This window comes from Globicephala melas, chromosome 5 (genome assembly GCF_963455315.2).
Source record: "Globicephala melas chromosome 5, mGloMel1.2, whole genome shotgun sequence".
Taxonomy (NCBI): Eukaryota; Metazoa; Chordata; class Mammalia; order Artiodactyla; family Delphinidae; genus Globicephala; species Globicephala melas.
In genome coordinates, this window is record NC_083318.1 from 131,726,980 (window position 1) to 131,751,942 (window position 24,963).

At 40.0% G+C, this 24,963-nt stretch overlaps 1 protein-coding gene across 7 annotated transcripts in view; it reads left to right on the forward strand.

Annotated features, from left to right (window-relative positions):
* Positions 1-24,963, forward strand: part of FAM13A (family with sequence similarity 13 member A) — a 356,140-nt gene that overhangs the window by 290,341 nt on the left and 40,836 nt on the right. For all 7 annotated transcript variants that reach the window (XR_009564127.2, XM_060299807.1, XM_060299808.1 and 4 more), the window contains 3 exons: positions 6,786-6,975; positions 19,416-19,492; positions 19,872-19,914. Coding sequence is in view for 6 of the 7 variants with exons in the window: in XM_060299807.1 (XP_060155790.1) it covers positions 6,786-6,975; positions 19,416-19,492; positions 19,872-19,914 (310 nt within the window). In the remaining variant the exon portion in view is untranslated. The remainder of the gene's footprint in view (positions 1-6,785; positions 6,976-19,415; positions 19,493-19,871; positions 19,915-24,963) is intronic.

Consider the following 24,963-nt stretch of genomic DNA (forward strand, 5'->3'; position numbering starts at 1 on the left):
ATGCTCTGACAGTTGATGATGTTTTAGTAGAAGAAAGATTGAGCTTAAGTCTAACAAAAGAGGAAATGCTTGAGTTCTTTATTATTATAATGACTAATTTTAAGGCATTCTCTCAGCATGAACTTCAAGAAGAGTATTACAACAAATTTTATTCTCCGTGAAAAGATTTGATAAAATACAAATGACTAATTACCATTCATCTTATTGAATAATCATGATTTAAATTGTCAAGGAAAATACATTTATATATAATAGACTATAGTCCCATATTTTTCCTGAAAGTTTTATCTACTGTAGCATTTAGTCTCTATAAAGTTATTATTTTGAAATTCTTATTAAATGATAAAGACTAAACCAAGCCCTAGTTTGCCTCGTTCCTTCTCACCTGGACTCAGAATCTACATCAAAATGTTGATGGAAAAAAAGCAACTTCTCTTTGCTTAAAGAAAATACAAAAGATAAATATAAATAAATTCCATGCTGCACATTATAAAGACGTTTAAGAGCTATATTAACAAATGTAATTTTAGAAATTAAAAAGTATCAGTAATATAACCCACTGACTTTTCAAGTGGTACAAGCAGCACGTTTTAAAAAATATTTGTCTTAGAGCTGGTGGATAGGAGGGGGTGCTGTAGTATTTCCTTTAGAAAATAGGAAAATTATAATACGGGACATATTTACATTTAAATTAGCTACTGACTAAGCTTTATAGAAGGTGTTTAGGTATATAATTAGTCTGTGTGGCCTATATTGTGTTATACAGCGAGTACCAATTATTCATCTAACACTGTTCTTAGCCTCTGCCTCATTTTTCTGCCACACAGTATGTAGCAACACTGCATTTTTAAAAGCCTTAGTGTGTCACGACATCGTGCTTTCCACCCTCGTTGTTTGGACAGAGGGATAGCAAGCAGAGACTGGAAGCGATAGTGAGCGTGGTAGAACAAAGCTGGACAGTGGTCCTGGTGGTGGTGGGTACCTGGGGCAGGCCAGGGAGGAGCACGGCAGGGTAAGGTCAAAAGTGAACAGGGGCTACACAGATAAACCCACGCACCTATGGTCACCTAATCTATGACGAAGGAGGCAAGACTATACAGTGGAAAAAAGACAGCCTCTTCAATAAGTGGGGCTGGGAAAACTGGACAGCTACATGTAAAAGAATGAAATTAGAGCACTGCCTAACACCATACACAAAAATAAACTCAAAATGGATTAAAGACCTAAATGTAAAGCCAGATATTGTAAAACTCTTAGAGGAAAATATAGGCAGAACACTCTCTGACATAAATCACAGCAAGGTCTTTTTCCATCCACTGCCTAGAGTAATGAAAATAAAAACAAAAATAAACGGGACCTAATGAAACTTAAAAGCTTTTGCACAGCAAAGGAAACCATAAACAAGATGAAAAGACAACCCTCAGAATGGGAGAAAATGTTTGCAAATGAAGCAACTGACAAAGGATTAATCTCCAAAATATACAAACAGCTCATGCAGCTCAATATCAAAAAAACAACCTAATCAAAAAAATGGGCAGAAGATCTAAATAGACATTTCTCCAGAGAAGACACACAGATGGCCAAGAGACACATGAAAGGATGGTCAACATCACTGATTATTAGAGAAATGCAAATCAAAACTACAATGAGGTATCACCTCACACCGGTCAGAATGGCCATCATCAAAAATTCTACGAACAGGGCTTTCCTGGTGGCGCAGTGGTTGAGAGTCCGCCTGCCGATGCAACGGACACGGGTTTGTGCCCCGGTCTGGGAAGATCCCACATGCTGCGGAGCGGCTGGGCCCATAAGCCCTGGCCGCTGAGCCTGCACGTCCAGAGCCTGTGCTCCGCAACGGGAGAGGCCACAATAGTGAGAGCCCCGCATACTACACACAAAAAAAATTCTACGAACAGTAAGTGCCGGAGAGGGTGTGGAGAAAAGGGAACCCTCTTGCACTGCTGGTGGGAGCATAAATTGATACAGCCACTATGGAGAACAGTATGGAAGTTCCTTAAAAAGCTAAAAATAGAACTACCATATGACCCAGCAATCCCATTACTGGGCATATACACAGAGAAAACCATAGTTCAAAAAGATACATGTACCCCAGTGTTCATTGAAGCACTATTTACAATAGCCAGAACATGGAAGCAACCTAAATGTTCATCAACAGAGGAATAGATAAAGAAGATGTGGTACATATATACAATGGAATATTACTCAGCCATTAAAAGGAACAAAACTGGGTACTTTGTAGAGACAGGGATGGACCTAGAGACTGTCAATGCAGAGTGAAGTAAGTCAGAAAGAGAAAAACAAATATCATACACTAACGCGTATATGTGGGATCTTAAAAAATGGTATAGATGATCTTATTTGCAAAGCAGAAATAGAGACACAGACATAGAGAGCAGATGTATGGATACCAAGGGGGAAGGAGGGGGTGGGATGAATTGGGAGATGGAGACTGACATATATACAATGTTGATACTATGTATAAAATAGATAACTAATGAGAACCTACTGTGTAGCACAGGGACCTGTACTCAATGCTCTGTGGTGACCTAAATGGGAAGGAAGTCCAAAAAACAGGGGATATATGTATACATATAACTGATTCACTTTGCTGTACAGTAGAACCATTGTAAAGCAGCTCTACTCCAATAAAAACTTTTTTGAAAAAAGTGAACAGGGGCTAGACAGGGAGAGAAATATGAAACACAGAGTAACCACTCCTGCAGAATTTAAATACAGTTTCCCACATCTGGGGATATTTCTAGTATAAGTTACCTTGATTGTTTTTCAGTATCAACATCAGGGGAACAAAAGGTGGTGGGGAATGGTAAAGTCTACCTAATCATCTAAAGAGGTATCCATGAAGCTCTAGCCTTTCCCTTCATTTTTCTTGTCTGATGTCCCTTCACTGCTCATTCTGGCCACTCATTGTGGTCAAACCACAGCTGTGCATTGAGTGAAAAAATCGTGGGGTGTAAACTATTTATAGCAGAAGTAACTCACAGTCTCACCTGATGCTTTTCCTTAGCATGTAATCTGGGCGTTCAGAAGTCCCTTTCAAATGGTCCTTGTTGGCTTCACCTTCCTGGTCATAAGGCCCCTCTTCACCTGACACTATTGTGTCTTGGTAGTCCATCTTCTTGAACTCTCAGCCCGTACTGAATGGCTGCTCTAAGCTCTCCACAGCTTTGGAGGAACAAGGACCTTATCTCTCAGAGCTCTAGATCTGCTACTTCTGCCCCCATGAAGGTCCTCTTCAGTATGTCCCCAGGAGATGCACTGACATGGTGTCAGTTGTAAAAAGGTTAAGAATCATTATTATAGCCTAAAGTAAGTATGTTTTTCTCAGTGTTTGCTTATACATAATTGACTCGTCATCTAAGATTTCCAACAGATTTTGCTTAAAAAATAAGGAAAGGTTAAAGCTAGACTTTACTGTATTCAAAGCTATTAGCCATATGGAGTGGTTTTAAAATGTTTTGAAAAATAAAAATCTATGATCTATTATTTCGCCTTTAACAACTTAGAGCTGCAACTATTTACAAAACTATCCTTTAAGCCAACAGTCACCACATTTCAAGGTGAGATTAAAGAGTCAATAAAGTCTGTCGTAATATCATCACGGCAGATTTTTTAAATAAGCAATGTAGAGGGCAAAGATTATAAATACTTCATTTTAGTGCACATGATTTCCTATTTGTCTAAATTCATAAGGAAACATTACCAGGCTTATATTATTATTTGTTACAATAAAAATGTGAAAGTTTAAGGAATGTATTCATTATGTAAAAGGGTTCAGTTTAATTCTTACTAAAAAATTAACCATCTGCCAGGATCATGGACATGTTGAATCTTGGTGATGGATATAAGGAAATTCATGGTGATATTCCCTCTATTTTTCTATGTTTGTAACTTTCATAATAAACTTTTGTTTAAAAAGAAAGGCAAGGCATGACAGGTGAAAATGGTTTCAATCTTCCAAAACACAGTGAACTAGAAAATTATGCATATCTTTTGTTATATAAATATTATATTAAATTCCTACTGCAAAGTAAAAAGAAAAGCGTGCTATCTTAGAATAATGAAGAGTTCAGTATTGCTAGAACATTACGTGTGTATGTAGGGGTGAGGAGGAAACTCGCAAAAGAAGAAAAACTAAAACTAAGATCTAGATGGTGAAAGTGAGAGGCCACCGAGATCTAAGTTCAGGTCAAATCACAGTGTTTCGGGTGTGACTGAGCCTGTCACCATGTCATGGGAAGGAGTCATGCACCTGTGCTCCTGGTCACATGGGCACCGCAGTGAGAGGCACTCACTCACACAAGAGCAAAGAGTTTCCTTTGAGGAGAACAGGATTTCCACCTGAGCACAACTGCACGATCAGATTTTCGTATATTTATTTGGACAGGATTTATTCCAGTGATTCATTCACTATTCACAAAGATTAGAAAATAAACTTGGTCTTTTAATTTCTAAAAATAATTTTTAGCTTTTGTATTCATCTGCTCAGGCTGCCATAACAAAGTACCCCAGACTAGGGGCTTAAGCACCAGAAATGTATTTTCTCACAGTTCAGAGAGGCTGGAAGTCCAAGAGCAAGGTGCTGACAGGGTTGGTTTTTGTTGAGACCTCTCTGACTTGCTGATGGTGCCCGCTCAGTGAGTGTGTCCTCACATGGCCTTTCCACTGTGTTCTCTGGTGTCTCTGCCTCTTCTTTTGAGAACACCGGTCCTCTTGAATTATGTTCCCACCTTTATGACCTCACGTAACCTTAATTACCTCCTCAGAGGTCCTGTCTGTAAATACAGTCACCTTGGCGGCAGGGCTTCAACATATGAATTTGGGGGGAATACAATTTCGTCCATGACAACTTTCAAACCTAAAAACTCCTCCATTAAAAAATTACAGTTGGATTTATACCCCGGGAGTTAGGGAAAATATGAAGAGAAAGAAGAAGACAAATTTAAATAGTAAAACAAGTGATTGTGAATTTGAGACCAAACTCATCTAGCCAAACACAGAAGGCACTGCTCCCAGTGGAGGGAGGGGAGAGATTTAAGCGTGTGTGTATATGTGCCGGCATGTGAGTCCTTATCAAGTTTTCCTCACGTCTTCAATTATTTTATACTTAGGATATTTCTTATAAATGTTACATACATCTTTTATATAATTTTACTAAATCTACATATTTGTACATTATAAGTTGTATAGAATAAGACTAAATTAAATATGGAGTATTAAAAATCACCAAAGATAGTATAACTTTGAAAATATTATGATAATATTTAATTCATAATGTTGCCTCCATGATAGCCTATCTAAGATAGGATATGAATTTAAATTGCAGAATAAATATTTAATGTTATCTTTCACTTGGGGATATGATTGAACTGATAATAAAATATGGTCATCTGTTTTTACTCTTTGGAGCTCATTTATTTCAAGATAACAGCTTTGGGTGTTTAGGGAGATGCCTTTATATATTTTTCTTAAATTGAAGTATAGTTGATTTACAATGTTGTATTCATTTCTGCTGTACGGCAAAGTGATTCAGTTATACACATATATACATTCTTTTTTGTATTCTTTTCCATTATGGTTTATATCAAGATACTGAATATAGTTCCCAGTGCTATACAGTAGGACCTTGTTGTTTATCCATTCAGTGTGTAATAGTTTGCATCTACTAACCCCAAACTCCCAGTCCATCCCTCACCTCCCCCCTTCTCCCTTGGCAACCACAAGTCTGTTCTCTATGTCTGTGAGTCTGTTTCTGTTTTGGAGGTAGGTTCATTAGTACCATACTTTAGATTCCACATATAAGTGATATCATATGGTATTTGTCTTTCTAACTTACTTCACTTAGTATGAAAACCTCTAGCTGCAGGGAGATACCTTTAAGGTCACACCATGAGGGAGCGTATAAAGTCTCATTCACTTGTACCTGACCAAGCCATGGTGCTGCACTGATGGTTTAATTTGTTCTGTGATGTAGTCAAGGATAAACATTTTTCTAAGTAATTTAATTTTGTGGAAACCTCTTAAAAGGGAATGTTAAAATACTTAAGGAAAACTACTTCAAGAGCATTAAATGAATTAAATTCTATAATTAAAATGTCTAAAACTAAGTCATGAGGAACTCTAGTTATAAGCTTACATCCAGAAACTTGTACTGGGAAGTAATGAATCCATATTTCAGTTAAAACGCTTTGTATTCCATAGTTTTTATTATACTATTTCTACCAAGATTATCTAATGCAGTCAGATTTAGGTATGAATGCATTTCTACTGTGCTAAAATGTCTTTCGCAGTTGGGAGAATCAGTGTTCCATTCTGGAGAAAAAGACGTATTTCCTTTTCAGATTTTTCTTCATACATTATATTACTTTATAAGATTTATGTGTGTTTGTGTGTGTGTGTGTGTATGTGTATTTATATAAAACCTATGAATTATGGGAAATGTCTTTGTAAGTTTGCACTGTTCTCCTGATTTGAATACAGATTACTTTTGGTACAAATACAAAAGCTGTTCATTGGTAGAAACACAGCCCTTGCCGATTTGCCTCTGAGAATGATTTCTCTTTGAATGCGATATATTTGGCGCCAAGTGCTCTCAGGAGTGGCATTCTGCTCAGATTTTGATCAAAAATGCAACCTGGAATTTCTAAGCACTCTTGTGACTTTCTGTGTGATGCAGTGGCAATGTCACTTAAATGTCCCTTTTACCTTTTAAAGTAAAATTAAGCTAAATCTCTTTTCAATTCAAGGGGACTTATCAACAAAGAAAATATTCCTTCTGGGTTCAGCAACCTTGATGAATGTATTTTGAATGCTCATCATGAAGTGGAAAAATTACATGAAAATACTTCTGGTTATCTTGGAGAAAGGGGCAAACCGAAACGTCAGAAATCCAGTTCCGGACTTTCTGAGCTCAGTGAACATCAAGATAGTCTTGTGGTAAGTGCATACTTCCGTAAAATCTTTACTTGTGGTCAGTTAGGGAATATCACACCTCTTTTCCTTGCTTTGTAAAAAATACCAATGTGGAGTTTCACAGAATTATAGGGCATGAGTTCTGAAAAAGCCCTTAAGAGCTACTAAGTATACACACGTATTTCTTTCTGATAAATATAAGAAGCAAGTCCAAGGTAGATTACACTTTGCCAAAGGAACAAGGGGCAGCACATGCCTCGGTTTCCATGTTATTGAAATCGGTCTGAGTTTCCTCTCATTCTTTTGAGCATTTTTAAATTTTATTTTTGGAATAAAATTGTCACAGCAGTTTTCCTTCTATTCCCCCATTTTATTTGTTCCTGTCTATATGAATATGTAAAAAAAAATTAATAAATGAACTTAAAGTGAAGTGAAAGAAGAATACATACAGGACGAGGATCAATTGTCTTTGTGTTCAGAAATCTCTTTGTGTTCAGAAATTTAATTTCAAAGCTGTACACTATAAATAGTTTCTTTATGTCTCAGGAACAAAAAAATTAATCTCCTACACGGTTACCTCAGACCTGAACTCTGGGTCATTAATTTGATACATAAGCTATAGCAGGTAGTTTTAGTCAATAACTAAATATTTATGCAGTTTAACTATAAATATATGTCATCCTTTTTTGTGTATGCTTCAGTTTCTCTGAAAAGTGAGAACAAAAGTCTGTCTTCTAATTCCCTGTAGTTAGAAGAAATGTAACCAAAAAAAAAAAAGAAAAACCTGCAGATGAATTTTATAATATAACATGAACTAGCGTCCCTAATAAAAATAGGTAATAGGTAATATCCATTCTTACAATGTGTAAAGCCTCTGTTCTGCTTTATCTCTGAGCAGTTTTTACCTCCATGCTGGGTTTTCTGTAAGTTTAGCAAAACTTATGGGCCACTCACTTTCCCATTGTCAGTTTCTGCATGTGCTCAGAGAAGATTCCCAATTTTATTCCCTAAATAAAATATGCATAAATGCAAATCTGGGGAAAACATGTTTATTCCATTTTCTTCCAAATGTCTTGGAGCCCTGTTTCTAGAAATAAATTGATCAGCTAGAATGGACAGAGACATCCACCTCAGACCCGTGTCTGACACAGTTCTCCCAATACAGAATGTAAGCTTTGGAACCATTGCACATTGAATGGTTTTTAACACTAACTTAATTCTTATTTGGGGGAAAAGTAACATTTTTAATAAACTAAATGATACTAACTCTATTAGCTCTTTATTTGGCCCATGATTTGTTTATGTGCCGAAGAGAATTACAGTGACTAGAAGTCTGACACTTGGCTTCTCAGAGAAGAATGTACTTCTCTGAATCCCTTTTAAAAGGAACTTAACTCATCAATATTTTTTTTCCCACCAGAAATAGTATCTTAACTAGCTAGGTGGTAATAGCTAATAAAAGTGGGAAAGTACATTTATTCCTTAGAATATGTGTGTGATTGCTAAAACTATGGACATCGTGTTTGTTTAAAAACATTTGGAGCAGAGAGCCTAATCCCATTGTGGTCTTTTTTCTGTGAAAGGGGTTTGTCTCCACCTTAGCCACCAGTTTCTGCATTCCAGGATTATGCAGGTCACATGTTAACATAAGTGAGCTAGGTGGACCGTGTCTTTGTTGCAATGAATAATTTAAAACCCTGTCAACACAACTGAGACAGAAGCAAAACTTCCTCGTCTGTGAAGTGAGGGTATTCTCAAAGATCTTTTCTGACTCATATTCCATTAATTTTAAATCTCATCTTCACAGGTCACCACAAAGCAAAGAGCTAAGGAACATAACAACGACTAGTATTTAGACTAGTCCTGAAAGTGCAGCTGTGCATCTCAACTTCCCACTTACTTTTAACCTTCTATTTTTACTTTACCCCACTCTCCTCCAGAACCTTCTCCCACTTCAAGTTCTTTATACACTGACTAAACTTTTGTTTCTGTAGCTGGAAGAACATACACAATTCTATGCCTTCTGTGTGCCAGGAAATATTTCAGAATCTAGGGATACAGCTGAGAGACAAACAAGCAAAAATCACTGCCCTCACGGAGCCTACATTCCAGTAGGGGAAACAGACAAAATCTAGATAAAAAAAGTAAACCATAAAATATATTAGATAGTGATAACTATTAAGCAAGAAATAAAGCAAGAGATGAGGATAGGAATTGTGAGAGGGCAGGGGATACAATTTTAAGGAGAGTGGTCAGAGGAGACCTCCCAGGAATTTGACACTTGAGTGCAAAGACCTAGAGGAAGTAAGGAAACGAGCCATACTGTCACAGCAGGTTGCAGAGACCCCGAGACAGTCACTTATCTGCAATGTTCAAGAAACCACAGAGATACTGTTAGGGTTAGAAGAGAATGAGGAAAGTGAAAGAGGTAGTTGGGGGGAGAGAACAGATTAAGTAGATTATTGTTAAGGACTCTGCCTTTACTCCAGGTGAGATGAGAATCCGTGTGAGGGTTCCAGGTAGAACGGTGATGTGACTTACTGAAATTTGGTTTGACTGCTGTGTTGGAAATAGACAATAAGCAGACAAGGGCAAGAAACAGGAAAACCCGTTAGGAAACTCTTGCAGTAATCTACGTTTGCACTGATGATGGTGTGAACTAAGGTGATACCGGAGCCGGCACGAATTGCCTTGCAGGCTGCACAGTGCAGTACTCTAGGGGGCGTTGTTCATATTGACTAACATGTGCATGGGTCCTCCTGCAGTAGTGTATTGCAGCAGTCAGGAGGTAATAGGTAGATTCTGGATATATTTTTGAACATAGAATTGACAGGATTTCCTGACATTACGTAACTGGGGGGTGTGAAAGTAATAGAGGAGTCGAAGATGACTCCGAGCTTTTTGGCAACTAGAAGATCTGTGTGGCCAGTTTACCGAGATGGAGAAGACAGAAGTTTGGGTGATGATGTCATGGTTCAGTGTTGGACATGTTACGATTGAGCTGCCCGTCAAATATCTAAGAGGAGATAGCAGGAAGGCAGCTGGATTTCTGCGAGTTTAGGGAGGGTATCCTGGCTGGAGATGCATCGTGGGAGCCAGCAGCAGACAGAGGCTATCTGAAGTCAGCGTACTGGATGAGATAACCGAGGGAGCGAGGATGGACAGAAAAGGGAAGTGGCCTCAGGGACCGTGAGCCCTGAGGCATACGATCGTGTAAAGGATGGGGAGATGACAAGGTCCCAGTAGAGGAGACTCAAGAAGGAGACCCCAGCAAAGTAGAAAAAAATGAAGTGTGTTTGGTGTCCTGGATGCCAAGTGAACCACGTATCTCGAGTTGGAAAGAAGGTCAGATGATTGGCCGAGTAGAAGACTGAGAGCTTAGCCACTGGGATTACCAAGCTGGCGATCACTCAGTAAGAGCAGTTTTGATGGAGAGATGGGAGCAAACCATCTTCCAGAGAAAATGAGAAGAGTGTGACTGAAGAGTTTGAGTGATAATATCACAGTGATCTCACCAGCCCACAACACAGCCACAGTGACCTATAAAAGCATCTTGCAAATTTGGAATCTCTAAAGTGGGAACTGTCTGCGTACTTTCCCTTATCCTTTTTCCTCTCGGGGCTGTCATGACCAGCAGAGACTAAGAGACTACGGATAATTCAGAGCCCAGAAATTAGTGAGTGGCATTCAGGTGCTCTGCCTTATCTCTAATTATTGCCGTGGTCCCAACCTTTTCCTCTCTCCTTGCACTGCTAGCTCACACCTGTGCTCTTCAGCCTTTCTCAGAAGGAAACCTTGCCCCCTGGTTTATTTTGAAGAGCTAAGAGAGCCAGGCTGTGTTTCAGCAGCTTCCCTCACTCATGCTTCAAACTTTCTCTAGATCTCCACCCATTTTATTTTCTCACCTGCTCAAATGATGAAGTGGTTTTTCTAAATTCTACGGTTAACTTTAAGGTTAAGTAGCCTTGGAAATTCTCTTTTCTACGTCCATCTCCCCACCCCCTGTACGTGTACAAACACATACACAAACTCACTCCCTCACTCACGCAGACACTTTTCATTGCTTCCTCTCCACTGGCTTATTTCTGTCAGCCTAGAAAATGTCTGTCTCTAAAAACATTCCTTCTAGGGCACAATTTAACAGTTTGAATCAAAAGCTATAACTCAGTCACGCAGTGTATCCAATAATCCCACCTCTGCCACCCTGCTCTAGAGACATCATTGTAAATACGGAAAAGACTGTAAGTATTCATTTGCTCACCACGTGAGCATCTATAATCATGGAAAATTAGAAGCAATTTAAATGTTCAAAAGTAGGGGACCAGATAAGTAACATTTGCATGTCAATTCAATAAAATATTATGCATCGAATAAAAATTATGGTTCTGAAGACTGTAATAAAGTGAAAAATGTTTAGCAAGGGGTATTTTAAGTGCTTTGCATATATTATCAATTTTAATCCTCCAGTAATCCATAAGGTAGTTATTGTTTTTAATATTCTTATTCTAAACATGAGGAGACTGAGGCACAGGAGATTAAACAGCTGCCCAAGGTCACACATAAGGGGTGGAGCTCGGATTACACGATACTCTCCCTCATATTAAAAGTAGGTTATAGGGCTTCCCTGGTGGTGCAGTGGTTGAGAATCTGCCTGCTAATGCAGGGGACACGGGTTCGAGCCCTGGTCTGGGAGGATCCCACATGGCGCGGGGCAACGAGGCCCGTGAGCCACAACTATTGAGCCTGTGCGTCTGGAGCCTGTGCTCTGCAACAATAGTGAGAGGCCCGCGCACCACGATGAAGAGTGGCCCCCGCTTGCCACAACTAGAGAAAGCCCTCGCACAGAAATGAAGACCCAACACAGCAAAAATAAATTAATTAATTAATAAAAACTCCTACCCCCAACATCTAAAAAAAAAAATGAATCCGCCTGCCAATGCAGGGGACACAGGTTTGAGCCCTGGTCCGGGAAGATGCCACATGCCGTGGAGCAACTAAGCCCATGCGCCACAACTACTGAGCCTGCGCTCTAGAGCCCGCGAGCCACAACTAAGCCTGCGTTCCACAGCTGAAGCCCGCGCGCCTAGAGCCCGTGCTCCACAACAAGAGAAGCCACCACAATGAGAAGCTCGCGCACCGCAACGAAGAGTAGCCTCCGCTCACCGCAACTAGAGAAACCCGCATGTAGCAACGAAGACCCAACGCAGCCAAAAATAAATAAATAGATTTTTTAAATAAAGTAGGTTATGAAGCAGTATATACAGTGCATGCATTTATGCATGAATATGTGTATATAAATATATATTTAAATGTTCATTCCTAGGAAAAAAGACAAATATACCTAAAACGATGGTATGATTGTATTATGGGAGTGGTGGTAGTATTAGAGGCAGTCGTTACTCCCAAAGAATATTTTCCAAATATTCTTTGTGTGATTATACTAATTCTATAATAAGCCTTGCATTATATATATAAAAAAAAACATAGTCTAGCAGCTCTCTTATTCATAAACAGCATCTCCTTAATGTCACGTATACCCTCTGAAACCATAGGCAGGGTTCAAGGAAGGAGCATAGGTCTTACACTCAGACCTGAATTTCAGTTGTAACTTTATCACTTAATAGCTATGGCAAGTGAGCATGTTACTTAGCCTCAGTTACTTCACCTGTAGCACGGGAATATTAATATCTCTTTCTGGTTTTGTGTGAGATTTGAACGCAATGCAATGTGCTAAAGAGCAGGAAAGACTGACAGCAGTACATATTTAAGCTCGTTTCTACTCCCTCTGCTCTGATGGCCAACCCCTCCCCTTCATTTTGCCATCAAAAATTTTCAACAAGCTGCATTTCCAGTTCTTTCCACACTTGCTCGTCAACCCCTGTAATCTGAATTCTACCCCTCTAAAGACCTCTCTAAGAAACCACTTTCTCTGTGTCACTGGGTGGACATGTGGTTGGAACTGGTCTTTTAAGACTGCTGTGCTATTGTCTGCTTGGTCCTTGACCTCCCGAAGTCCCTGTGGTGCTTGATACTCTCATTTTCTCAGAGCTCTTTCTCCCTTGGCCTCCAGGATGTTGACCTCTCTTTGTCCTCTTACCTCAATGACTGTATTCTTCTTTACTGTGTCCTTTACTGGCTGATCTTCCACAAAACATGCTTAGATGTAAATGTTATGCAGGTAATTGCCTTATATCTCTTTTCCGTCAGCACTTCACATGAGAGCTTCTCTAATTCCATGCTGTCCGATGTCACCTCTCTACAGATGACTTAGAAATCAACATCTAGGCAATGCTCTCTGCAGCTCACCTTAGATAGTCCTCCCAAGTCAACATGTGAAGATCAAACTCATCTTCTTTCCCTCATTGGTCTCTTTTCACTCAGTATACCGATCTGATTTCATCAGATCATCATCTTCTTAGTCTTTTTGTTGTTGTTGTTGTTAATGCGGTACGCGGGCCTCTCGCTGTTGTGGCCTCTCCCGTTGTGGAGCACAGGCTCCGGACGCGCAGGCTCAGCGGCCATGGCTCACGGGCCTAGCCGCTCCGTGGCATGTGGGATCTTCCCGGACCGGGGCACGAACCCGTGTCCCCTGCATCGGCAGGCGGACTCTCAACCACTGCGCCACCAGGAAAGCCCCCTCAGCTCACGTTTTTAATGCAGTATAACTCAGTAAGAACTCCTGTCCAAAACTACATGACAGTGATTCTCTGAGTGGTGTCAATATAATGTAAAAAACCCCACCATTTGAACCACTGATTTAAAAGTTGTCATTCCTTCAATGATACAACAATTAACTATATGACAAGCACTGTTTTAGGCACTAAAGACAAAATGGTGACCAAAACAGACACACTGTCTGCCATCCTGAAGTTTATATTCCCGAAGGATGAGGCAGATAAGAAACAAGTCAACGTATAGTCAGATGGCAGCACATGCTAGGAGAGAAGTGAAGCAGGATAAATAAGATGGGAAATGGACGGGAGGTTAAGAGTTGGCATTGCACGGGTTGAGTCCTCAGATCAGGCCACACTGAGAATGTGCTTGTGCAGAAACCTGGACGAGGTGAGAAAGTGAGCCATCAGGATATCTGGGGAGAGACTATCCAGGTGGAGGGAGAACAGCCCTAGCCTTTAGAGGTTGCGCAAGAGGCTGCCACGGTTGGAGCAGAGTTGAGGGAGGAGCGTTGTAGGAGATGAGGTCAGAGGCATAGCAAGGGAGCTGATCCCTTAAGGCTTTGTAGCCATCGTTAGATCTTGAGCATTTACCTTGAGTGAGATGAGGAACCATTCGAAGATTAAAGAGAAAAAAAGTCATTTTCTGAAGTACCTTTTGAAAGGGTCCCTCTGGCAACTGTATGGCCCAAGGGTGCTGAGGGCTATTCAGATAGCACGCATCTTAAAAATAAAGATAATATTAACAGTGTAACAAACTACAGTTAGAGCAGTAACCAAAATACATCAGTCACAGTGGCAAGGACCGGTGTCTGTCCGGCTCCCCATCCACCATTGTACGCCAGTGCCCAGCATAGCTCAGCACTCACAAAAAATGAGTTAAAAAAAAGGGAGCGAATGGATGGTTGCCGTATAGCTTAGAGTAACTTGGGTAACAAAAAGACCCAAGATGCAATGCCTTGCACACCGTAAAAGTTCTTCCTCCCGTGACAAGCTAAAGCAGTTTGGGGCTCAGGAGAAGAGTTAGAACACTTGCTCCACGCGATGTTTCAGGGACCCAGGCCAACTGCCTCTCTGCCGTCTTTACCAGGTAGCTTCCAGAGCATTCGTGGTTTTCATCTCCGTTCCAGCTCCCAAGAGGAGAGAATAAGTGAGTGTCAAGGCGTGAACCTGGTGAGGCAGGTTATTAGCCAGGCCTGGAAAACACACATACCACTTCTCACAGCCTGTCGGAGAGAAGTCGGTCACATGGCCCCATCTACCTGCCGGAGGGGCTGTGGCTGCGCTGTCGCTGGGCGTGTGGCTCCCACACTGCTGTGCAAGAAAGGTGGAACGGACTTGTGGGGACAGCTAGCCAGCTCTTCCATAGGTGTCCTCTTACAGTACCGGGAATTCTTTTTGAATATGGATTAATTTATGAGTTTTAAGCATAATAAAACATAAAACAGAAGGATACAAAAAGAAATTCAGATTTGCCATGAATCCTTTGTTAATGAGAATATTATCACGTACCTTCTCTTAGAGCTCAAGGTTAGAATAATGAACTTGTTTTGACTAGCAGTGTTCATGCAGCCTTCAGACTGAGCTGTTTCTATACTGAGCGAAGGCATTGTTTGAGTGTCCTCTGTAAAGGCTTTGTCAGCATTTTATAGTTTTAGAAGACAAATTTGTTTTTGCTCCAGGTGTTTTCAAGTGCTTCAGTGGTCAAACAAGTTTGGAGCCTAGCTGTTAATGCCAAAACAGAGATGGGGCCAGGGGAAAAAATTGAAAGTAAATTCCACAGTCTTAAAGCTAATTTTTTCAAAGCTTTTGCTCTTTATAGATTTGAGGTCATTTTTATGATTGAGGGGAGTGGTTCTTAAAATTGTTTCTTCTGACACCCAAAAATTGTCCAAGTAAATTATATCATAGAAAATCTGTATGTTTTGAAAGTCACTGGTAGGCCTTCTATGAGGCAGAACTAGGCTTTAGCTGTCTTTTTTTTTTTTTAATATTTATTTATTTAGGCTGCATCAGGTCTTAGTTGCGGCATGTGGGATCTAGTTCCCTGACCGGGGATCGAACCTGGGCCCCCTGCATTGGGAGGGCAGAGTTTTACCCACTGGACCACCCCAGGGAAGTCCTATCTGTCTTTTTTTAATGCAATTCTAAAAGCAAATTTATCACATTCTACATAAAGACGTAATCTGTTCTTTGCTATTTCTTAAAATTACCTATTACCTTTAAAAGATCCTAACTTTAGAAGACTAATTAAAATTAAGTTAATGTAATAAGTCATTATTTTTAATAAGAATTGTACTACTTCAACTTTAATAAATGAAAACATCGATGACCTACTCTTTTACCACACCTAGAGAAGTGTTTGGGACATAAAACAGTTTAAAACCTTCAAAAGGCGTGGAGTCGGCGTTTCTCATAAGACCAGCACTATTAACAACTACAGAGCGTTTGAAAGTCCAGTAGCATACTTCTCTTACAATGGAAGCTTTCTACATTTCAGCCAATATTTTGACCTGTGCGTTCCATTTTCCCCTTCCCCCCATCTCAGTGAAGTGGGGAAATTGCTGATCTATTTCTTAACCTTCCCTCCCTAAACCCTTAGGCAAAGGATGCAAGTTAGAATCTATAAAATGCTTTGCAGCCATGGTAAGAGGTACTTTTGTTACTCTACTCCTGGACCTTCACTACCTTTATTATTTTCCTTCTGAAAAAATTAGGGTAGGTTGCCAGTTGTAACACATTCTTCCCAGATTCCTGTTTCCCAGAGGTATAGGGGCAACCCAACTACCTTAGCAAAGGAACACGGCGTACTTGCATGCTGCTTTGGTGAAAGCAGACTGAATATTCAGTCGTCTCAGTCATGTGGAGGACAACATGAAAACTGGAATTATTGTAAAGCTTTAGAGAGGAATACTGAACAATACTGAAAGTCACCCTTTGTCAATTACATGTATTAAAAACTCAGGTCCTTGGAGAGGTATAAAAAATACAGATCAAACATTTTTTAAAAAGTGGCGGGAGTGGGGGGCGAGGGAGTTGAAGTTACTGCTTGTTTTAACCCTGGAAATCAGCTAAAATTTCTCACATTTCACACCTGCTTTTCTCAGAGCTTTTTATTGTAAAACATAGCTATCTCTTTTCTATAATTCTCAAAACCTATATTGCTTAAATCTTGGTTCTTTCTGTTTTGGGAAAAAATCAGTCTTCTAACATTTTTCTAACTGAAGTATCTTTAAATTTAGATAATATTATGGTTTATTTTTTCTTCCTTCTTTCTGAATATTTCTTAGCTTCAACCTGAAGGTTTTGTTGGGTTTTTTTTTCCTTTTTTGCGGTACACGGGCCTCTCACCGTTGTGGCCTCTCCCGTTGCGGAGCACAGGCTCCGGACGCGCGGGCTCAGCGGCCATGGCTCACGGGCCCAGCCACTCCACGGCATGTGGGATCTTACCGGACCAGGGCACGAACCCGTGTCCCCTGCATCAGCAGGCGGACTCTCAACCACTGTGCCACCAGGGAAGCCCTGAAGGTTTTTATTTCTGCTGAAATAGTCATTTGTATTTACTGTAATTATAAATGTATTTCATTGATAGTGTTTTAAAGTGATCTGAAGGTAGAGGGTTGTGCTTCCCCTAGGAATTCATGTTTCAGAGCATCAGGAAAACCTAATGCTATTGCACTAGATCTTACACTAAAGATTTTGATAATCTATTGAAGATTACCAATGAGAACAAAGATTCTTTGTCATAGATCCCTCTTTATGAGGAAGATCACATTCAGGTAATAAGAGCAGCTACACTTTGGCTTCATGAGAGCCATTGTAGAGAGGCCTCTTCTAACTCAAACTTTAGAGGTATAAAAATGTAAGTATAATTGGATGTGGTTATAATTTTTTTTTTATTTCTCAGATCCATTCTAAAATTATCTAACTGTGTAAATTATCTAAACATGTAAATTGGTGTGCAGTAATGGCAGACCAATGCTTGTTCTAGTTCCTAGAACATCATCTTAACTGTGGGTAAATAGAAGCAAAATATTTCCTTGGAGATTTCACAGTTTTAGAAGTCATAATAACATCAACAACAACAGCTACTATTCATTAAAAGTACAAGGTATTATTTTAATGCTTTACGTGTATTATCTCATTTAATCCTATGACCACCCTATGTTTATTGTTGCCATCCCCCTTTTCCAGATGAGGAAACTGGGAGTCAGGTAGGGTCTTACAATTGGTAAATGGTGGAGCTAAGATTCCAACTGAAACATTCTGGCTCCAAAGCCACCATTATAGCTATTATGGGATGCTGTCTCCCTTTGTTTTTATTCTTGATGGAGCCTATGGTTTTTGTTTGTTTTTTGTGGCTGCGTTGGGTCTTTGTTGCTATGTGCGGGCTTTCTCTAGTTGCGGCGAGCGGGGGCTACTCTCCGTTGTGGTGCGCGGGCTTCTCATCGCGGTGGATTCTCTTGTTGCGGAGCACGGGCTCTAGGCACGCGGGCTTCAGTAGCTGTGGTGCGCAGGCTCAGTAGTTGTGGCTCGCGGGCTCTAGAGCACAGGCTCAGTAGTTGTGGCACGTGGGCTTAGTTGCTCCGCAGCACGTGGGATCTTCCTGGACCAGGGATCGAACCCGTGTCCCCTGCATTGCAGGCGGATTCTTAACCACTGCACCACCAGGGAAGTCCCGAGCCTAGGGTTTTAAACTTTAAGAATTCCAGACAGGTTGGCCACACCACCATAAATGGAAAATATTTACCAAGCCAAAGATAAGTTATCCAGTCTTATTTTGTGAAGATTTTTGTATATGTCAGTTTCATGGGATCATTGCGAACCTTAATCAGATATACTTTCCGACGGGCTTTTCATAAGGAGAGATTATAAACATGCAGATGAATACATGCTGCTTCACTATGTGTTCTTTATTTTGATAACACAGAATACATGGATTGTGCTTAATGGTCTTTTAATGCAGATATGAATCTTTGACTTCAACGAAATTCAGTTCCCGATCTCCAAGGCAGCTCTGTATTTGGGTCTCCCGAATGTAAACGAGCTCCTGTTTGCATATTTGTAATCTTCCTGCCTGGGGACGGCTTACTTTGTGCTCAGTCACCCGAGATGTATTTAGAAACTGTTGGCCGTTTTTACAGAGGCAGTTAGAAAACCTTACAAATATACCTCCTGATAAAGCATTAAGCCCTCTTGGTCAGCCTGAAATACACGCTATTTGAAGTAAGTGTCGTGTTTATATTTTTTTGTCCATCTTGGCTAATATAAAGATTCACATTAAATATCACAGAAAGAAAGGTTCTCAAGTGAACTCCATGTCTTTCTATGGCTATTTTACAGCTTAGATACAAGCTACCTATTACCCCAGATCATATTGTCAATATAGACTGAAAAGATGTTAAATAGACAATGAATGTTACATTGGCTTCTGATCACATTGGAGGTCAGGTTCCTCAAGTCTAGCTCTAATGCCACCCTGGTATTCTGGGAGTCTGGGTTTCGTTTATGTTTAGCTATAAAATGTGGATAATAACTAACAAGAACGTTATAGACCACAATGACCATTCCTGTGCTGCTATCAGATACCTTTGTTAATGGAATGGTAAAGTTCAGCGTATAATTTTATGCCAGCAGTGTCTAATAAACTGTCATAATTTTAAAGATAGGACTCTGATGACTAGAAGTAATATCTGCTTGTTATCCGATGTTTCTATTTTAAAGAAAGGAGGGTCTGTTGTTGCATACGTCTTACCATTCCTACTGGACAACAAATGGTTCGTTTTGTTACAGAATATGGAAAGTCTCAATCCCACACCATCTCCTGAAAGGATTGGACCTGATGATGTTGAACTGACGTCTGATGGAAGGTAATTTTAGAGTTTTCTCCTTACACTGTTTATAAGAATGCGAATAGACTTTTTTTTTTTTCATTTAGTGCAATGTGCATTGTAAGAACTAAAAGGAGTAGAATTAAAGGACTATATGTTTACCAACAGTATTTTATAGCGAGGAAAATGGTTAAATGGAAAAATCTACCGTGGTGCTGTTAAAGGCAGATAACCATATTCCTGTTTTGTGTTGTTTCTAGTTTTGTTTCGTTTTGATTAATGTTTTTGTTTCGTTTTTGAATTTCATAAGAATTTTATTTAGAGCTACTGAGCTTCTAAAATAAATGAGATCGTAATTTCAATGAATGAAAAGCATTGTTATAAAACAGAATGACATCTTATGATATTTTGTTTGTAGCAAAGAAAATGAAAAGGACTGCAGACAGACCCAGCATTCTGAGGTGAGTAGCTAACAAGTAAGATTTTGACTGTGACAGGTCTGTCCCTACATTCTTGAGAGTTAGTGTGAAGTATTATTAGCTTATCAATAAGGGGTGATGACATTCAGTGACGGGATTGGGATTGGTGAGAAAGACAAATGCCAAGACATGAAGGTTCCTTGAGAAATCAGAAGAACTCCACTCTTTTGCTTTTGAAATTCTTTCATTTTGCTTGTGAGGATAAACTTTAATAGCATGGAGATTACTCCTTAGGTTTTCCATAACATGAGACAAAACAAATACCAAAGCTACTAGTTTTATTTTCCATGATCTCATGCAGTTTTTAAGTGATTAAAATAAATAGTGAATTTTAGTGGATGTGTCAAAGAGATGATCTCATTAATTTTCAAAGTAACATAAAATCAGTTCAAGTTATTAAATCCAATTCATTTTCTGAGTTTTGTGTCTTGTTTTAAGTAGACAACAGAGAAAAAGTATCTAGCTCCCTTCTGTGGTCTATATCTTAAAGTTTTGGTGACCTTCCTGGCTTCCCTGTTGTCCTCTGGGGGCGTAGCCTTGCTGACCCAAGTATTTGGTTTCCTTTGCTCCCGACGCTGGCTTCCATTCAGGGTTCTGAGCCTCATTTTTCATTCATGCATGTGTATGTAATCCAGTACTTCCAAATGCTTCCAGCTGCACCTTCAATCTTATTAATCAGCTTTCTTTTTGGCAAGGGTTAAAGCGTTTCTCAACCTGTTCTTGGATTCTGACTCTTGATATATAAATTATACATAGAACTTCCCGTCTAACCCAGTGATTGTTCATCTTTTTTATACACTAACCTAACCCACTGATGGATTTATTCAGTAATATATATTGAGTCCTACTATGTGCAGGTGATGTGCTAGGAGCTGGGATTTAATAACAGCTGCAGTTCCTACCTCCATAAAGTTTGCCAGTCTAGCAAATGAAAAATTCAAAAGCTATGGACCCCCTTCTTAGAAAAATGCCCACTCAAGTAAAATTTGGCATAAAATTGCTAGAAATGAATGGCCACCTGACAGCCCGCCTCCGCCATGTCCTAGACGCCCCGTATCTCCTCTGTGCAGTTTCTCACGTGCACTCCTTCACTAACCAGCCAGGCGAAGGGAAGAGAAGCTAGAGGCTGCTGCTTTTTGACTTGACAGATTCTGAGCCGCTGCTTTCGTGTCTTATTTCCAACTCGTTTATGCTTCCTTCCTTGAGACCCAGGCAACAAGCAGCCCTTCTTTCCTTGTCTCTAGTCACCTTTTCTCAGGGCCCAGCATCCCCATGATAGTGTTGTTTTAGTTTCCTTCTGTTTCCTCCTTTCTCTGCTCTCTTCCTCTGCTCACCGCAAGCACCTACTCATCATGCCACTGAACCTCATTTTAAAGAAAATGGCTTTACCAGCCTCCTAGAGAGTTCTTCTCAGTTATTCCCTTTTATGCCTCGTATCCTTTAGGAGATAAAAGGGTAGAGAGCGGCCTTTGTGGATGAACTACGTAACCAACTCATAAATTCCAAGTGGCGCCCAAACAAAATGGGTGCTGAACTCCGTTTACCTTGGTGTTTTTGTGGACAGCTCCCACAGCAGAGGATGCATCATGGGGAAGGAATCTCAAGTCTTTCTTCCATGGGCCAGGATCTATTCTTACTTGTGTCGTGCATGTGCATTTACCAATCAGCACCTAGCCCACTGTTGGCACTCCTGAAGCTCTCACTAGTAATAGTCATTGTAATCATGGTGATTTCAGCTAGGAGATAAAATTAGGCAGTGAGTTAAAATCCAGACTAAGCTCTCTGTGTCATCTTTCTTTCACAACTGCACCAAAGGAGGGAAAAAAGACATCACTCCACAAGATTAGGATTGTGTTTCGACTTGTGACGGCATGTGTCTCCTTCCCTGAAAGAAATGTATTTTATTACTAATGAAGGACTGTGAAAAGATCTGTCTTCCATTTCTAAACCTCTTTCCCTTGTCTACAGTCTATCATAATTTCCTACTTTTTAATATATGGAGCACTTTCTAGAGCTTATACAACCCAAATAGTTAATCTGGTTTTCTGAGAATATCGCACGAATTCCTAAATCTCAGAGATGGAAAGGAAGTCTAGAGGTTGGTTACCCCTAGTAGAATTCTGTTTGTTACTTTTTCCAAGTCTCCTAGAGCATCAGATTGAGATGCTAGAATTTACATGCCCACTGTGAATGGATGTGATGATGTTTCCGATTTCATTTTCCCTTAAGGCAGATTTTGTCCTCATTAATATTGCCCTTGAAGTTTTTCCTTATAAACGCCCAGATTCATATACGATAACACGGCAGATGACAGGTGTTGGAGAAAGGTGCTTGGTCTTTCTTGTTTCACTGGTATTTTCATCAGAACGAGGAACACTAACATTCACCGTCACAGATGCTCCTCTCTCCTCAGCAGAGAGGGGCTGGCTCAGAGTCTGCTGCTCAAAGGCAAATGCCTGCACAGCTGTGACTGCATGTTTTAAATAATCATTTTGCAGCCCTAAGTGTGTTTTTGTTTGAAGGCATGTGTTGAAGAGTAAACATGGGCCTATACTTCGTTGCACGTCTTTTTACTTTCTTTTAATGATACAACTTATCCAGAAACAGAGTCTGCTGAGATCTCGGCTGGTCAATGAGAGTCATCCATTTCTAGGTCATCTGAATTTCTTAATGTGGTTTGCATTAAAATTCATCTAGTGACACATTGGCGATGGGGAAAAATGTTAAGAGTCCCTTCAAAATGTCAAAGATTTAAGTATGATTTCTTCAGCTAAGCTTTGGAAAGGCTGACATTTTAATAAAATACCGTTGGGCTGTGGATGAAATAGGATAACATGTGCAAGAGCTGAAGCCCCCTGTTCCCTGAGCATGTGGAGTTCAAAGACTTTGTTCTGTTTGTTTTTAAACTCATTTGACAACTGGAAGTATCCAGGAGAGAGGTTGTCCTTCAAACTAGCAATTTCTAGATTCTGAAAGACAACACTGAAACATTTTCAGAGTTCAGTTTACAGTGGAGTGTATACCTTACGCTTCAATTTGATTCCGTTCAGTAAGTTATTTTCTGTTGTGGAAATATTTTAGGCTTCCGTCTAAAATCCAGACTAGTAAAATTACAACCTTATTCTTAATCTTTTTGTGAAGAAAGCAAAACATGTAAAAATTATTAAGTACATGGATGGGTGTTACATTACCTGGAAGAGGTCCTTGTAGTCAGAAGTTTACGGTTGATGAAGTGTTAAATTCTTTCAAGATATTTTTACATTCTTTATGCTTTCTAAGCCTACTGTTTTAAAAGAGCTTAGAAGCATACCTTTGATAACAAACAGGACATTCATAATAAACAAAAGACTATTTCCCTTTTTCTTATCCTGCTTCCAAAAAAAAAAAAAAAGTGGGGAGAGAAGATAAAACTTTCTAATCAAGCGTAAGAATTAATATTAATTGTCACAAGAGCTTAAGTGCAGGCTTTTATTTGCCCTGAGAAGGTTTGAGATCACTTCTGAAATATCCCTGTCTACGAGTGTTTATGAAATGGATGACTCTGTTATTTCAGTTTCACTGTATCTCATGGAAGCTTTAGGATTTGTTACTGGCTTTAATATCAGAACCAGAAAAAATGTAAAAGCTCTATTTGTGTAGATTCCTTTCCAATTCCATCCAGTCTCAAAAGGCTACAGAAGCTTCACGATTCAGATGAATTGGGGGAATTTGTTATGTTCATTTTCCTTTATTGTCAAGCCAAGCAGTAAATGTTTATACTTCCATGTGGCCCTTCTGTTAACTCTGTGTGGTTCCTTCCTGTGCACACTGCCTTGTGCAGGGCACTGATACTGTCCTGTCCCGCTCTGGTGAGCTAGTAGTTACTGCTGCTTATCCAAATTCTGTGTAGGGAGGGAGAAGGGGTAGAACAAAAATTCACCAGCGATTTGATGCCAGGGCAAGAGCAGGATCAATAAAGTCAGGAGAGAAAAAGCCGGGCCCAGCCAGACAGGGACAAGTCCTAACAGGGATCAGGTGGATGGACTAATAGTTAATGGTTCCTTTCCCTGAATGTGAAATGTCACGTGCAGCCCCAGGCAAAATGAGCTCTCTCTTATTTGCTCCCAAGCACCCTGTGGTTTTCTTTTATAACATGCATGTGACTTGGCACTTATGTGATCAGTGAATCCCTTCCACACCAAATCCCCTATCTTGTTAATCCCTTTAATTCCAGTACCTAGCACATAGTACATGTTCAATAAACACTTGCCCAATGAATGAATGGGAAGGGGAGATAGCGTATAAATGGAATTAGCATTTCTTCTACAGTTATTACGGGCTGGCTGTTTTTATGCTACATGTTTTTCACTTAATCGTCACAACTTTATGAAGTTTTGTTCCTGTATGAGAGGAAAAGAATCTCAAGTACAAAGAAGTTTACTCATTGAAGATCTTGCAACTGGTCACCTGTATTTGAACTCCAGTCTCTTACTCTAAAACCCATATCTCACATACCCTATTGTCTCTCCAAAGAGCCAGTCCCTCAGTTCATTTCATGACATGAATATTTAGCATGTTTTTGTATGGTACCACATTTTGGACAAGGGTTTAGCGTGTGACATCACAGCACAAGGATCTCTGAGTTGATAAGTGTGAAATGAATGTATTTACCCTGATTTAACTGAAGATACAATCTGTGTAAACAACAAAAGTTGAAACCAAAAATATTTTGGTATTTAAGAACGTCCTTGACATTTTAACAGTAATGATCTAGCCGGAGAAACAGACAAGCAAGTAGACAGGCACGATACTCTACAAATAAGCGCTGTTAGAGAGTGGGAAACAACCTGGTGAGGTGCCTCACCCAGACGAGCCTGACAGACGTTTGAAGGACGGGTAGGTTTTTGCTAGTGTATTGCTATAGAGCCTGTGTAGCCTCCGAGCAGTATCCTGAGCTCCACGTGCCTGTAAACCCTGGGACCACACCAGCAGCCCACCCTGCAACCACAGGCAAGGTGACTGTGTCTGGTTCTGAGATCAGAAACTGGGAAT